The following is a 16,505-nucleotide window of genomic DNA, read 5'->3' on the forward strand; positions in this document are numbered from 1 at the left end:
TAAAAGATGGAGATGCTATGACCTAAAAATATGCATGTCCCATTGGCCATGACAATAAGATGGATTTCAAGGTGTTCTGATTTTGTGTTAAAGTGTGACAAGGGTGTGTGAGGAGAGCAGAGGTCATGCTGAGAAGTGGTCAGAAGGAGAAGGGCCTGCCATCCGTGTTCTGTGTTGACTTCTCCAGCTGCTCATTCTCTGTCTTCTTCACTGGCTGCCCTTTCTCCTGGAACTTCCCAGCAATAAGCTTTCTCTCTATCTGCCTCAGGGATTCAGTTATTCTTGTGACAACCCATTACCATCTCTATGCTCATGACCAAGTGTCAGAGAGCTCCTAGCTCCAATTCCATCTTCTCATCTAAGTTCGCGTATCATAGCTCACATGGCTTCTTGGACATCTTGACCAGGATGTCCTTCTATTACATCACCCTCCTCAGGGACAAAATATGAACTTCTCAATATGTCCACAGAACATTGTAGAAACCGAGCTAGTCCAGATATAAGTAGGGTTAGCAGATGTAAGCTTTTATATGTAGAACAGATAAACAAAGGCTACTGTATAGCACAGAGAACTATATTCAGTATCCTATAATAAACCATAATAGAAAAAAATATTTTAAAAAAAAAGAATGTGGGAATTCCCTGGTCGCCTAGTGGTTAGGATTCCAGGCTTTCACTGCCATGGCCTGGGTTCAATCCCGGGTCAGGGAACTGAGATCCTGCAAGCTGCATGGTGTGGCCAAAAAAAAAAAAAAGAATATATATATATATGTATGTATAACTGAATCATTTGGCTGTACAGCAGAAATTAATACAACATTGTAAATCAACTATACTTCAATAAAAAAAATATTGATTAAAAGAAACCAAGCTAATCCACCTTGCTATTTTAGTAGACATAGTGAATGAAACACAAATGATGCTCTTTTGGAGATACAGAACTTGAGGTCTCATCCTTGTACTAAACATTTGAAGTTGAACATTTTATAGATGGCATGGATTGGAGCTGAATGCATGCTAGAACACTGCTTGAAATTCATTTTTCTTGAAATAAATAACAGTACGTCCCTGATATAAATTCACTTGTTTGTCATTTCTTATGGAAGTAGATAGCAGGAAAAGTATCACTGTTAGATCTTCTCTCTCACTATTTGATTTCTGTTTAATTGAAAATGTACTATACCTCATTCTTTTATGCAGACGAATAAAACTTTGTTCAAATCAGACTCCAGCGTATGCACAGGGGGAAGGTGGCTACTGTTTAGAAGCAGAAAAGCCAAGCTTGTAATGGAACCTTCCCATTGCCTGGGCAACACACAATAAAAACAAAGTCAGTCTTCTATCTTCCTTTCTCCTTTGTTGGAGGCATCCTAGAGAAAGCAAGAGGGGAATCTAGGTCCTGGAAAATGAACACCAGGTCAAATTTTCTTTACCTTTTAATGATGCTGGCAGTGACAAGTTTTTCAATCTGACACCACTAGCGAGGTTACAGACTTCTTCATTTCCCTCCTCAAGACCAAAAGTAAATTTTTTTAAGTCCTCTGTTGGCTTAGCAAAATTCTCTACAGAGGGGTAAAAGGGAAGAAAAGTTGAGAGTCATTGTCCTATTATCATCTGGATTTTCCAATAAACTTCGAGATGGGTCTCACATGAGAAAGAGCAGGCAGAGATGTGCGTTGGTTTGTAAAGTATTCTGGAATACTGTGTTTTAAGTAAAACTGATATATGAAAATCAAAATTTACTCAAAACATGTTTTTCCTCCCCTGCCCCCAAGAAAAAAAGGATTGGTAATAACTACAGGATGTCTTCCATAAGACATGCAGTTTTACAAATATAGCTTATATTATATACTTATATATATACTGGTATGCACATTGAAATACCCACACTCGGAGGCAAACACATTCTGTGGAAGACTGTACTCTACTTAAAGATGTGGTTATTGTCAGAAAGAGATATTAAAAATGGTGAAGATTTCACGATGGCGGAGTAAGACGTGGAGGTCACCTTCTCCCCCACAAATACATAAGAAATACATCTATATGTGGAACAACCCCTACAGAACACCTACTGAATGCTGGCAGAAGACCTCAGACTTTCCAAAAGGGTGTGCGAGGAGAGGGGATTCAGAACACCGCCTAAACGAGCTCTAGAGACAGGTGCGAGCTGTGACTATCAGCGCAGACACCAGAGACAGGTATGAAACGCTAAGGCTGCTGCTGCAGCCACCAAGAAGCCTGTGTGCGAGCACAGGTCACTATCCACACCTCCCCTCCCAGGAGCCTGTGCAGCCCGCCACTGCCAGGGTCCCGTGATCCAGGGACAACTTCCCTGGGAGAACGCACGGCGCACCTCAGGCTGTTGAAAGATCGTGCTGGCCTCTGCGGCCGCAGGCCCGCCCCGCACTCCGTGCCCCTCCCTTCCCCCCCCTCCCCCCGGCCTGAGTGAGCCAGAGCCCCTGAATCAGCTGCTGCTTTAACCCCGTCCTGTCTGAGAGGGGAAGAGATGCCCTCAGGCGATCTACACGCAGAGGAGGGGCCAAATCCAAAGCTGAAACCCAGGAGCTGTGAGAACAAAGAAGAGAAAGGGAAATCTCTCCCAGCAGCCTCAGAAGCAGCGGATTAAAGCTCCACAATCAACTTGATGTACCCTGCATCTGTGGAATACATGAAGAGACAACGAATCATCCCAAATTAAGGAGCCGTGTGGATGAAAGGCTCTCGGTGCTGCAGCCAGGAGTCAGTGCTGTGCCTCTGAGGTGGGAGAGCCAACTTCAGGACACTGGTCCACAAGAGACCTCCCAGCTCCACATAATATCAAACGGCGAAAATCTCCCAGAGATCTCCATCTCAACACCAGCACCCAGCTTCACTCAACGACCAGCAAGCTACAGTGCTGGACACCCTATGCCAAACAACTAGCAAGACAGGAACACAACCCCACCCATTAGCAGAGAGGCTGCTTGAAAATATAATAAGTTCACAGACACCCCAAAATGCACCACCGGACGTGGTGCTGCCCACCAGAAAGACAAGATCCAGCCTCATCCACCAGAACACAGGCAGCAGCCCCCTTCACCAGAAAGCCTATACAACTCACTGAACCAAACTTACCCACTGGGGGCAGGCACCAAAAACAACAGGAACTATGAACATGCAGCCTGCGAAAAGGAGACCCCCAAACACAGTAAGTTAACCAAAATAAGAAGACAGAAATACACAGCAGATGAAGGAGCAAGGTAAAAACCCAACAGACCAAACAAATGAAGAGGAAATAGGCAGCCTACCTGAAAAAGAATTCAGTAATGTTAGTAAAGATGATCCAAAATCTTGGAAATAGAATGAAGAAAATACAAGAAACGTTTAACAAAGACCTAGGAGAATTAAAGAGCAAACAAACAATGATGAACAACACAATAAATGAAATTAAAAATTCTCTAGAAGGAATCAATAGCAGTATAACTGAGGCAGAAGAACGGATAAGTGACCTGGAAGATAAAATATTGGAAATAACTATCACCGAGCAGAATAAAGAAAAAAGACTGAAAAGAATTGAGACAGTCTCAGAGACCTCTGGGACAACATTAAATGCACCAACATTCTAATTATAGGGGTCCCAGAAGAAGAAGAGAAAAAAAAGGGACTGAGAAAATATTTGAAGAGATTATAGCTGAAAATTTCCCTAATATGGGAAAGGAAATAGTCAATCAAGTCCAAGAAGCACACAGAGTCCCATATAGGAAAAATCCAAGGAGAAACATGCCAAGACACATATTAATCAAACTATCAAAAATTAAATACAAAGGAAATATATTAAAAGCAGCAAGGGGAAAGCAACAAATAACATACACAGGAATCACCATAAGGTTAACAGCAGATCTGTCAGCAGAAACTTTGCAAGCCAGAAGGGAGTGGCAGGACATATTTAAAGTGATGAAAGGGAAAATCCAACAACCAAGATGACTCTACCTAGCAAGGATCTCATTCAGACTCGACGAAGAAATTGGAAGCTTTACAGACAAGCAAAACCTAAGAGAATTCAGCACCTCCAAACCAGCTTTACAACAAATGGTAAAGGAACTTCTCTAGGTAGGAAACACAAGAGAAGGAAAAGACCTACAATAAAAAACACAAGACAATTAAGAAAATGGTAATAGGAACATACATATGGATAATTACCTTAAATGTAAATGGATTAAATGCTCCAATGAAAAGACATACACTGGCTGAATGGACACAAAAACAAGACCCGTATATATGCTGTCTACAAGAGACCCACTTCAGACCTTGGGACACATACAGACTTAAAGTGAGGGGATGGAAAAAGATATTCCACGCAAAAGGAAATCAAAAGAAAGTTGGCGTGGCAATTCTCACACCAGACAAAATAGACTTTAAAGACTATTACAAGAGACAAAGAAGGACACTACATAATGATCAAAGGATCAATCCAAGAAGAAAATATAACAGTTGTAAATATTTATGCACCCAACATAGAAGCATCTCAATACATAAGGCAAATGCGAACTGCCATAAAAGGGGAAATCGACAGTAACACAGTCATAGTAGGGGACTTTAACACCCCACTTTCACCAATGGACAGATCATCCAAAATGAAAATAAATAAGGAAACACAAGCTTTAAATGATACATTAAACACGATGGACTTAATTGATATTTGTAGGACAATCCATCCAAAAACAACAGAACACACTTTCTTCTCAAGTGCTGATGGAACATTCTCCAGGATAGATCATATCTTCAGTCACAAATCAAGCCTTGGTAAATTTAAGAAAATTGAAATTGTATCAAGTATCTTTTCCAACCACAAGGCTATGAGACTAGATATCAATTACAGGAAAAAAATCTGTAAAAAATACAAACACATGGAGGCTAACTAAAAGTACAATACTAAATAACCAAGAGATCACTGAATAAATCAAAGTGGAGATCAAAAAATATCTACAAACAAATGACAATGAAAACACGATGACCCAAAACCTATGGGATGCAGCAAAAACAGTTCTAAGAGGGAAGTTTATAGCAATACAATCCAGCCTCAAGAAACAAGAAACATCTCAAATAAACAACCTAACCTTACACCTAAAGCAGTTAGAGAAAGAAAAACAAAAAAACCCCAAAGTTACCAGAAGGAAAGGAATCATAAAGATCAGATCAGAAATGAAGGAAACGATAGCAAAGATCAATAAAACTAAAAGCTGGTTCTTTGAGAAGATAAAATTGATAAACCATTATCCAGACTCAAGAAGAAAAAAAGGCAGAAGACTCAAATCAACAGAATTAGAAATGAAAAAGAAGTAAAAACTGACACTGCAGAAACACAAAAGATCACGAGACATTACTATAAGAAACTATATGCCAATAAAATGGACAACTTGGAAGAAATGGACAAATTCTTAGAAAAGCACAACCTTCTGAGACTGAACCAGGAAGAAATAGAAATTATAAACAGACCAATCACAAGCACTGAAATTGAAACTGGGATTAAAAATCTTCCAACAAACAAAAGTCCAGTACCAGATGGCTTTATAAGTCAATTCTATTAAACATTTAGAGAAGACCTAACACCTATCCTTCTCAAACTCTTCCAAAACATAGCAGAGGGAGGAACACTCCCTCTGCTATTATGCGAGGCCACCATCACCCTGACACCAAAACCAGACAAAGATGTCACAAAAAAAGAAAACTTCAGGCCAATATCACTGATGAACATAGATGTAAAAATCCTCAACAAAATACTAGCAAGCAGAATCGAACAGCACATTAAAGGGATCATACACCATGATCAAGTGGGCTTTATCCCAGGAATGCAAGGATTCTTCAATATATGCAAATCAATCAATGCGATACACCATATTAACAAACTGAAGGAGAAAAACCATATAATCATCTCAATAGATGCACAGAAAGCTTTCGACAAAATTCAACACTGATTTATGATTAAAAACCCTCCAGAGAGTAAGCATAGAGGGAACTTACCTGAACATAATAAAGGCCATATATGACAAACCAACAGTCAGCATTGTTCTCAATGGTGAAAAACTGAAACCATTTCCACTAAGATAAGGAACAAGACAAGGTTGCCCATTCTCACCACTACTATTCAACATAGTTTTGGAAGTTTTAGCCACAGCAATCAGAGAAGAAAAGGAAATAAAAGGAATCCAAATTGGAAAAGAAGAAGTAAAACTGACACTGTTTGCAGATGACATGATACTATACATAGAGAATCCTAAAGATGCTACCAGAAAACTGCTAGAGCTAATCAATGAATTTGGTAAAGTTGCAGGATACAAAATTAATGCACAGAAATCTCTGGCATTCCTAGACACTAATGATGAAAAATCTGAAAGAGAAATTAAGGAAACACTCCCATTTACCACTGCAACAAAAAGAATAAAATACCTAGGAATAAACCTACCTAAGGAGACAAAAGACCTGTATGCAGAAAACTATAAGACACTGATGAAAGAAATTGAAGAAGATACAAACAGATGGAGAGATACACCATGTTCTTGGATTGGAAGAATCAACATTGTGAAAATGACTATAATACCCAAAGCAATCTACAGGTTCAATGCAATCCCTATCAAACTACCACTGGCATTTTTCACAGAACTGGAACAAAAATTTCACAATTTGCATGGAAACACAAAAGACCCTGAATAGCCAAAGCAATCTTGAGAAAAAAAAATGGAGGTGGAGGAATCAGGCTCCCTGACTTCAGACTATATTACAAAGCTACAGTAATCAAGACAGTATGGTACTGGCACAAAAACAGAAAAATAGATCAATGGAACAGGATAGAAAGCCCAGAGATAAACCCATGCATATATGGTCAACTAATCTATGATAAAGGAGGCAAGAATATACAATGGAGAAAAGACACCCTCTTCAATAAGTGGTGCTGGGAAAACTGGATAGCTACATGTAAAAGAATGAAATTAGAACACTCCCTAACACTATACACAAAAAGAAAGTCAAAATGGATTAAAGACCTAAATGTAAGGCCAGACATTATAAACCTCTTAGAGGAAAACATAGGCAGAACACTCTATGACATAAATCACAGCAAGATCCCTTTTGACCCACCTCCTAGAGAAATGGAAATAAAAGCAAAAATAAACAAATAGGACCTAATGAAACTTAAAAACTTTTGCACACCACAGGAAACTAGAAACAAGATGAAAAGACAACCCTCAAAATGGGAGAAAATATTTGTAAATGAAGCAGCTGACAAAGGATTAATCTCCAAAATTTACAAGCAGCTCATGCAGCTCAAGATCAAAAAAGCAAATAACCCAATCCAAAAATGGGCAGAAGACCTAAATAGACATTTCTCTAAAGAAGATACACAGATTGCCAACAAACACATGAAAGGATGTTCAACATCACTAATCATTAGAGAAATGCAAATCAAAACTACAATGAGGTATCACCTCACACTGGTCAGATTGGCCATCATCAAAAAATCCACAAACAATAAATGCTGGAGAGGTTGTGGAGAAAAGGGAACCCTCTTGCACTGTTGATGGGAATGTAAATTGATACAGCCACTATGGAGAACAGTATGGAGGTTTCTTAAAAAACTAAAAGTAGAACTACCATATGACCCAGCAAACCCAGTACTGGCCATATACCCTGAGAAAACCAGAATTCAAAAAGAGTCATGTACCACAATGTTCATTGCAGCACTATTTACAATAGCCAGGATATGGAAGCAACCTAAGTGCCTGTCAAATGATGAATGGATAAAGAAGATGTGCCACATATATACAACGGAGTATTACTCAGCCATAAAAAGAAATGAAATTGAGTTATTTGCGGTGAGGTGATGGACCTAGAGTCTGTCATACAGAGTGAAGTAAGTCAGAAAGAAAAAAACAAATACCATATGCTAACACATATATATGGAATCTAAAAACAAAATGGCTCTGAAAAACTTAGGGGAAGGACAGGAATAAAGACGCAGATGTAGAGAATGGACTTGAGGACACGGGGAGGGGGAAGGGTAAGCTGGGATGAAGTGAGGAGTGGCATGGAGATATACACACTACCAAATGTAAAATAGCTAGTGGGAAGCAGCCGCATGGCACAGGGAGATCAGCTCGGTGCTTTGTATCCACCTAGAGGGTGGGATAGGGAGGGTGGGAGGGAGATGCAAGAGAGAGGAGAAATGGGGATAAATGTACATGCATAGATGATTCACTTTGTTATACAGTGGAAACTAACACACCATTGTAAAGCAATTATACTCCAAGAAAGATGTTTAAAAAAACACAACAATTTAACCAAAATCCTTAAGATTATAACTTTCAGCAAGGTAATTTTTCATATTAGAAACTCATATGATTACAGTGATCCAGAAAAAATATGTTGAAAACAGATGCTCATAGTCTCCTTAAACATTAAAATATTGTACATAGCCTAAATATCCAGCCATAACACAGTGATTACCTTAAATATTACATAGCCATTATGGTACAATTGTTGAGGAATACTGAGTTTGGAAAATCTTCAGCTGAGTGAAATAGGATAGTAAATATACCATATGATACCAAAAAAAAAAAAAGGTGAAGTTTGAATAGTGAGCTTGCCTAGTCATTTTTCTCCCGGTACTCCAAAATGCATTACTTATTTGTCCCTCCAGTCACTCATTAACAGTTGAGTTGCAAGACACTGAAATAGGTGATGTGGAAATATGAGGGTGAACGTACTAAGTTCCCGACCTCCTGGAAAGATAAGGTATATACACAGAGAGCCAGACGACCAGACAGTAAACAAGTGCCACGTGAGTAGGCACAGACAGTAAGGGCTGGAGAGTTCATATCAACACAGTACAGACTTTTTATGCACCATAACCTGGGAAGGCTATAAATGTGGCTAATGCATGCTTCCAGCCCTCAAGGATCTTAACATTTATGGAGACAGATATCTAGGCAACAAATCATAATACAGGAAAAGTGACTTAATAAGATAATCTCCTAATGTGAGTCAGTTTTGTGAAAGAAATAAACTTGGTGATAGAGACTAACAGGAAAGTGCAGACAGAGGAAGGCCTTCCTTTAAGCAGGGCATGGTCAGAGAAAGTGGCTGTGAGGAGGTAACACCTGAGCTAAGGGAGAGAGGGAGCAGGTATGTGAAATGCCAGAGGAGAGGGAGCAGAAAGGAGCTCGGGTGCTGGAGGAGCAGAAATGTGGCTGGAGCACATTTCAGAGTATTGGTGAGGCCACAGAGGGGGTGGAAGGAAGCTCCCTCAGGGATCTCCAGTCCAAGGTAAGGAGTTTGGATTTCATTGTAAACTCAGTGGGAAACCACTAAAAGTTGTTTGGTTTTTCAAAAATTCTTTTATTTAGTAAGTTTCAAATTTATGAAAAGTTATAAGAATAACACTATATAGTCTTTATTCCAATTCATCTACTGTTAACATTTTGCTCCATTTTTTATAGCCTTTGTTCTCTCTATATGTACTTATTTTTTCTGAAACATTTCATTTGAGTGTTAAGTTGCATAATTCATGCCCTTTAATCCCCAAATACTTTACTCTGAATTCCCCAAGAATAACAACATTCTCTTACGTAAGTAGAATATACTTATCATCTTCAGAAAATTTAATATTGATACAATAATTTACTGTCCATAATCCAGTTTTGTCAACTGACTCAGTATGTTCTTTAACATTCTTTTTCTTCTTTTTTTTGTAAACAGCCCAGATGTCCTCCAACAGATGAATGGAGGTATGTCCATACCATGGAACACTACTCAGCAGCTAATAAGACCAAACTATTGATACACACAACAACCTAGATAATCTCCAGAGAGTTACACTGAGAGAAAAACAAATCTCAAAAGATTACATATACAATATTATTCCACTTATAAAAATTTTTTAAATGACAAAATTATAGAAATGGAGAATTGATTAGCAATTACCAGGGGTTAAGAAGGAAGTAGGGGTAGGAGAGAAGTGGGGGGGTGGCTATCATAGGGCAATATAAGGGATCCTCATGGTGATGGAAATGTTCTGTATCTTGACTGTATCAATATTAATATCCTGGTTGTGATATATATATATATCTAACATCTTCATTGGACCTGGTTGTGATATTATACTGTAGTTTTGTTGATGTTACTACTGGGGAAAACTAGGTAAAGGGTATACAGAATCTCTCTATATTATTTTTTACAATGGCCTGTAAATTTATAATCACCTCAAAAAGTTTAATTAAAAAAAATCAATGAGACAGCAAAGTATTATTGTATTCAGTCACTTCATTTATACTCCAAGAGGTCCCCAGAATGCTTCCTGTGGTGTCAGACAGAGAGAAGGTGCTCAGTAGATGTTTGTTGAATGAATAAATAAGAAAGGATTTGAGTTGCCTTAACCCCCCCACCCCCATTTTATAGCAGGTACCTGGCCATAAAGGTTGTGACTAATACCAAAATACTAGCTATTAAATGGCATATGTGGAACTGTAACTCTGGACTCCTAACTTCAAGGCCAAAATTTTCTTTTGATTACATCTTTTTTTTTAACATCTCTATTGGAGTATAATTGCTTTACAATGGTGTATTAGTTTCTGCTTTATAACAAAGTGAATCAGTTATACATATACATATGTCCCCATATCTCTTCCCTCTTGCATCTCCCTCCCTCCCACCCTCCCTATCCCACCCCTCTAGGTGGTCACAAAGCACCAAGCTGATCTCCCTGTGCTATGTGGCTGCTTCCCACTAGCTATCTATTTTACATTTGGTAGTGTATATATGTCCATTCCACTCGCTCACTTCGTCCCAGCTTACCCTTCCCCCTCCCCATATCCTCAAGTCCATTCTCTAGTAGGTCTGTGTCTTTATTCCCATCTTGCCCCTAGGTTCTTCATGACCATTTTTTTTTTAGATTCCATATATATGTGTTAGCATACGGTATTTATTTTTCTCTTTCTGACTTACTTCACTCTGTATGACAGTCTCTAAGTCCATCCACCTCACTACAAATAACTCAATTTCGTTTCTTTTTATGGCTGAGTAATATTCCATTGTATAGATGTGCCACATCTTCTTTATCCACTCATCTGTTGATGGACACTTAGGTTGCTTCCATGTCCTGGCTATTGGAAATAGAGCTGCAATGAACATTTTAGTACATGACTCTTTTTGAATTATGGTTTTCTCAGGGTATACGCCCAGTAGTGGGATTGCTGGGTCATATGGTAGTTCTATTTGTAGTTTTTTAAGGAACCTCCATACTGTTCTCCATAGTGGCTGTATCACCTTACATTCCCACCAACAGTGCAACAGGGTTCCCTTTTCTCCACACCCTCTCCAGCATTTATTGTTTGTGGATGTTTTGATGATGGCCATTCTGACCGGTGTCAGATGACAGAAAGCCCAGAGATGATTACATCTTTATACTCTCTCTTTTCATGGAAGAGATGCTATCTCTTAAACCTTCATGGTCCTCTTTGTGTCAAAACATAGTTTCTTTCTTTCTTTCTTTCTTTCTTTTTATTTTTGCTAGAATATGATTTTTTTCTTCTCATCACTGCCATCTCTCTAAACAACTAGTATATCCACCACAGATATTTTCTTATCATTCACATTAACCTTAATCCTCTACATCCCAGCTTGCATCCTTACCCCATTCCCCAACCCCTACCCTTCTCCCTTCACTAAAACTATTTTCTTAAAAATTCCAACTGCCCTCTTTGTGACATCATATCAAAGTTCATCCTTCTGTATGTCTCTGTAGCATGAGAACCTTGTTGACAATTCACTTTGAGCTCTAATAATTTTACCTTTTTCCCAGATAACATCTACATCCCCCGTCAGTTCTGATTCTGGGCTTTAAGATTCTCCAGTGTTCTTTCATTTCTATTACACGTCTACATTTATTCTCCCAGTTCAGTGAGTCCCGGGCAATGTTAAGTTCTCTCACAATCTGGGATATCAAGTCCAACGTTCTTTGCCTCCCCAAAGCCTCTGACCCGTATAGGAAGCAGCCTATGGAAAAGCCCACCCTTGCCACTCTCTCTGCAGAAGGAGACAGGAAGAACCATCATTATGGGACTTACTGAACAGGTTATTCCAGGTCACACTTGTCTTCTCCTCAGACTCTATTGTTTGGAAAACGAGTACCCTGTGATGGTCCAGGTTTTTAAGCAATTCTTCACAGTAAATTGGAATCCCACAGCTTCCCTCGGCCAGGTACCTGTAGTGAAAACAACGCAATCTATTTATATCAAAGAACCATCTTTAAAGAAGTAAAAATATTTGCGTTTTCTCAATCACCTGAAAATAATCACTTCTCTTTCTCCATTTGTTTTGGTTTGTTTTTCATTTTTAGGGATTGCTTTTTCTTTCTTTTTTTTTTTTTTTGCTCTACGCGGGCCTCTCACTGTTGTGGCCTCTCCCGTTGCGGAGCACAGGCTCCAGACGCGTGCAGGCTCAGCGGCCATGGCTCACGGGCCCAGCCACTCCGCGGCATGTGGGATCTTCCCGGACTGGGGCACGAACCCGTGTTCCCTGCATCGGCAGGTGGACTCTCAACCACTGCGCCACCAGGGAAGCCCTTTCTTTCATTTTTAAAATTACATAATAAACCATTTAAATCTTTCCGAAGTCAAAGCTATGTAATAAGGTACATCCTCAGTCTTGCTTCCCTTCCTCACCTTATAAGTAAGCATTTAAATTAGTTTCTGGTTTATCTTTTCAACGTTTCTTTTTAAAACTATAGAAAATGCACACACGTATTTCACTCTCTTCTTTAGATAAAAGACAGCAAGTTATATATACTGCACACTAGGCAACCCCTTGTTTTTTCACTCAACAATGTATCCTGGTCATCCCTTCATATCAGTAGATCTTTCTTATTTCTCTTTATAGCTACATAGGGCTCAATCGTGTGGATGCATCCTAGTTTATTCTGACTATCCTCTTAGAGATGGACATTTGGATTGCTTTCAGTCTTTTACTAGTACAAATAATGCCTCAATAAAAACTGTGCCCATATGTCACTTCATATTTTTGTCACTATATATATTTTAAAAGTTTTTAAATTTTTTAATTGAAGTATAGCTGATTTACAATGTTGTGTTAGTTTCAGGTGTATAGCAAAGTGATTCAGATATGTATATATATATATATATATATATATATATATATATATATATATATATTCTTTTTCAGATTCTTTTCCCTTATAGGTTATTACAAAATATTGAGCATAGTTCCCTGTCAGTATATCTTTGAGATAGGTTCCTAGAATTGGGAAGGCTAGATCAAAAAGTAAATGCATATATAATAAATGCATACATATATAATAAATACATACATAATAAATAAATAAATACATACATACAGAGAGAAAGAGGGAGAGACAGAGAGACAAAGGGAAAGAACACACAAAATTCATGCCCGCGGGCTTCCCTGGTGGCGCAGTGGTTGAGAGTCTGCCTGCCAATGTGGGGGACACGGGTTCGAGCCCTGGTCTGGGAGGGTCCCACATGCTGCGGAGCAACTAGGCCCATGAGCCATGGCCGCTGAGCCTGCGCGTCTGGAGCTTGTGCTCCACAGCGAGAGAGGCCGCAACAGTGAGAGGCCCGCGCACCGCGATGAAGAGTGGCCCCCACTTACTGCAACTGGAGAAAGCCCTCGCATAGAAACGAAGACCCAACACAGCCAAAAATAAATAAATAAATAAAAATACAATTTAAAAAAAAAATAAATTCATGCCTAGAGTTATTTTAAATGAGACTTTGTCCAAGACATTTCTCTTCCAGAAGCAAAGCAACCTCATTAGAAAGAACAGATACAGATACCAAGGAGGCTTGTAAACAGCCAGCTAAGGAGGAGGCATTGTCCATGTTGTTAAGGGGACTGCTGTCAAGACCCCAGGAGAGGAGTCACTGAGAAGCTCAGAGAGCACTGACGTCACCATCTGCCATGACAGGGAACACCAGACCACGTTATTGCCAGCGACTAAGACCTTGCTCAGCTGTGGGCTGTGGTGCTTAAGGCTTACCAGTTTGCCTTTCATGTTACTTGCCCGTGACAGTGCCCTTAGTCACTGTGGCTTAGAGTGAGTGTGCCCATAGCCAGCATGATGAAAGGGAAACAAAACTGATGTCCTAAGCAACGTCTGAGACGGTGTAACAGGGACCATAACAAGGAAAAGTGAGCGGCATCCATCCTATCAAGCATGTTCAGTGGCCCCTTGGAAAAGCGGGACCAGCAAGAATCCTGAAATGGCCGCTTTCAGACACATCTTAAGGAATCTGATGAAGCCTGGACCTGGAGAATGAGTGCAGATGTCAAGGCCTCAGGATAGAAACAGGTTACTCACGTGTCTAGTTCTTTGGGGATGCCCCTGACGTTGAGGTCTAGGCAGACCTTGTTGAGGATGTCCTTAGGCTGCACGGCTCCAAGGATGACATAGGTGGTGTTCCTGTTCTTCATTATGGCACGGGCAGCTGCACAGGGCATGTCAATGAAGGGAGACAGGGACATGATGATGAAGATGGGAACAGACCGGATAAGCTTCTCCATAAACCTCCAGGAGGCTGAATCGATAAACTGGCCTTCATCGATGATGAAAATAATCCTTTCCTCTTTCACTGTCTGGACAAGGTGGAGAAACACAAAGAAAAATGCTGTAGGACTTCAGGGGTTTTTTTTGTTTTTGTTTGATTTTTTGGCCGCACCGAGCAGCTTGCGGGATCTCAGTTCCCCGACCAGGGATTGAACCCAGGCCATGGCAGCGAAAGCGCCAAATCCTAACTAGACCACTAGGGAACTCCCGTGACTTCAGTTTTTTATACACATGTATGGGTATGCATGTGTATCCACCGAATTTTGTGAAGCTAAGTTAAATCTGTTCTTTCTAATAACTTTGCGTTAATTTAGATTCCGCTAATTGGAATCTGTGGCAATTGGGACAGAACTGGCTGGAATAGACTCTTACTTGGTCAAATATTTGTGTAAAGATAATGTAAATATATAGGATAGATGGGGTTTTAGTCAACCTAAACAGCCATTACATAAAAATTACTGAGGTTTACTTCAAGTCATTCTAATCTATTGAAAAATGAAGGTCTCCTGGAAATACCTATTTGACATTTATTCAACCAACATCGATTCAACACATACTTACCAAGCACCCACTGGGCTAGGTGCTGGAGGCAGGCTGCTGAGAGAAACTCACCTGGTCCTTGCCCTGCCGGCAGTTTATGCTGTTCTAGCTTGAACTGCGGCACTTGTTACACTTAAAAACAGATCGTGTGTCCCTCTTCTTGTGTAGAGTACCTTTCCCTAACAAGTCTGAATTATTTATTTACTCATTAAGCATTTATTGTGCATCTGTTAGGGTCAGGTACTGTTTTAAGCACTGGGGATAGAGTATTAGACAAAATATAGAGCTTACATTTAGTGTGAGCCCCTGCATAGCGGGCCCTGCATTTCCATAGTGTAAGATGTCTAAATGGAGAAAACCTTCCCCACTCTTACTGCTCCAGACTGCTCTTGGCTTCTTTTGTTTCCCTCTGGGAAGAGATTGGGTTAAGCCGTTCTTTCCCTCTGCATGTTTTTATAAACTAGAGCAGCAAAGGCTACATTCAAATTTCAAATTTCAGAAGATGATCATTATAAAGTATTATAGCCTGCCTTATCACATATATGTAAGTCCCCTCTTACAGCCCCATTCTGTCACCAGATCGTTAGCTCTTCACTGACCCTGAGAACATTTTAATGAATAGGGGTTAGCATCCCATTGTTTTGTTTTGTTTTGTATTTGACTAATATCTTTAAAACTACGGGGCAGGGAATTCCCTGGTAGCGCAGTGGTTGAGAGTCTGTCTGCCAATGCAGGGGACACAGGTTAGAGCCCTGGTCCGGGGAGATCCCACATGCCACAGAGCAACTAAGCCCATGCACCACAACTACTGAGCCTGTGCTCTAGAGCCCACAAGCCACAACTACTAAGGCTGCAAGCCACAACTACTAAAGCCCGCACACCTGGAGCCTGTGCTCCATGGCAAGAGAAGCCACCGCAATGAGAAGACTGCGAATCGCAACAAAGAGTAGCCCCCACTCACCGCAACTAGAGAAAGCCTGTGCAGCAACAAAGACCCAACGCAGCCAAATAAATAAATAAATAAATAAATAAAACTACGGGGCAGTTAGAAATGAGAGTTTTAGTCATAGAATAGCCTTGTCAGTGAATTATTTGTGAATTGGGGAGAGTAAAGCAGGAACCAAAAAACCTACATGAATTCAATAGTACATCAATGGTGCCAGCTTCTTCACATTTAAAATGAGGAGACTGAAATATTACTCAGCCATAAAAAGGAACGAAATAATGCCGTTTACAGCGACATGGATGGACCTAAAGATTATCACACTAAGTGAAGGAAGTCAGACAGAGAAAGACAAATATCATGTGATATCACTTATATGTGGAATCTAAAAAAAAGGTACAAATGAACCTA

At 39.9% G+C, this 16,505-nt stretch overlaps 1 protein-coding gene across 1 annotated transcript in view; it reads right to left on the reverse strand.

Moving 5' to 3' along the window:
* Positions 1–16,505, reverse strand: part of ADCY10 (adenylate cyclase 10) — a 96,106-nt gene that overhangs the window by 39,179 nt on the left and 40,422 nt on the right. The window contains exons 16-18 of the mRNA XM_060009236.1: positions 14,366–14,640; positions 12,096–12,232; positions 1,434–1,562 (exon numbers count right to left, since the gene is read on the reverse strand). Coding sequence (XP_059865219.1) covers positions 1,434–1,562; positions 12,096–12,232; positions 14,366–14,640 — 541 coding nt within the window. The remainder of the gene's footprint in view (positions 1–1,433; positions 1,563–12,095; positions 12,233–14,365; positions 14,641–16,505) is intronic.

The sequence above is a fragment of the Delphinus delphis genome, chromosome 1 (genome assembly GCF_949987515.2).
Source record: "Delphinus delphis chromosome 1, mDelDel1.2, whole genome shotgun sequence".
In the NCBI taxonomy this organism is placed as follows: domain Eukaryota; kingdom Metazoa; phylum Chordata; class Mammalia; order Artiodactyla; family Delphinidae; genus Delphinus; species Delphinus delphis.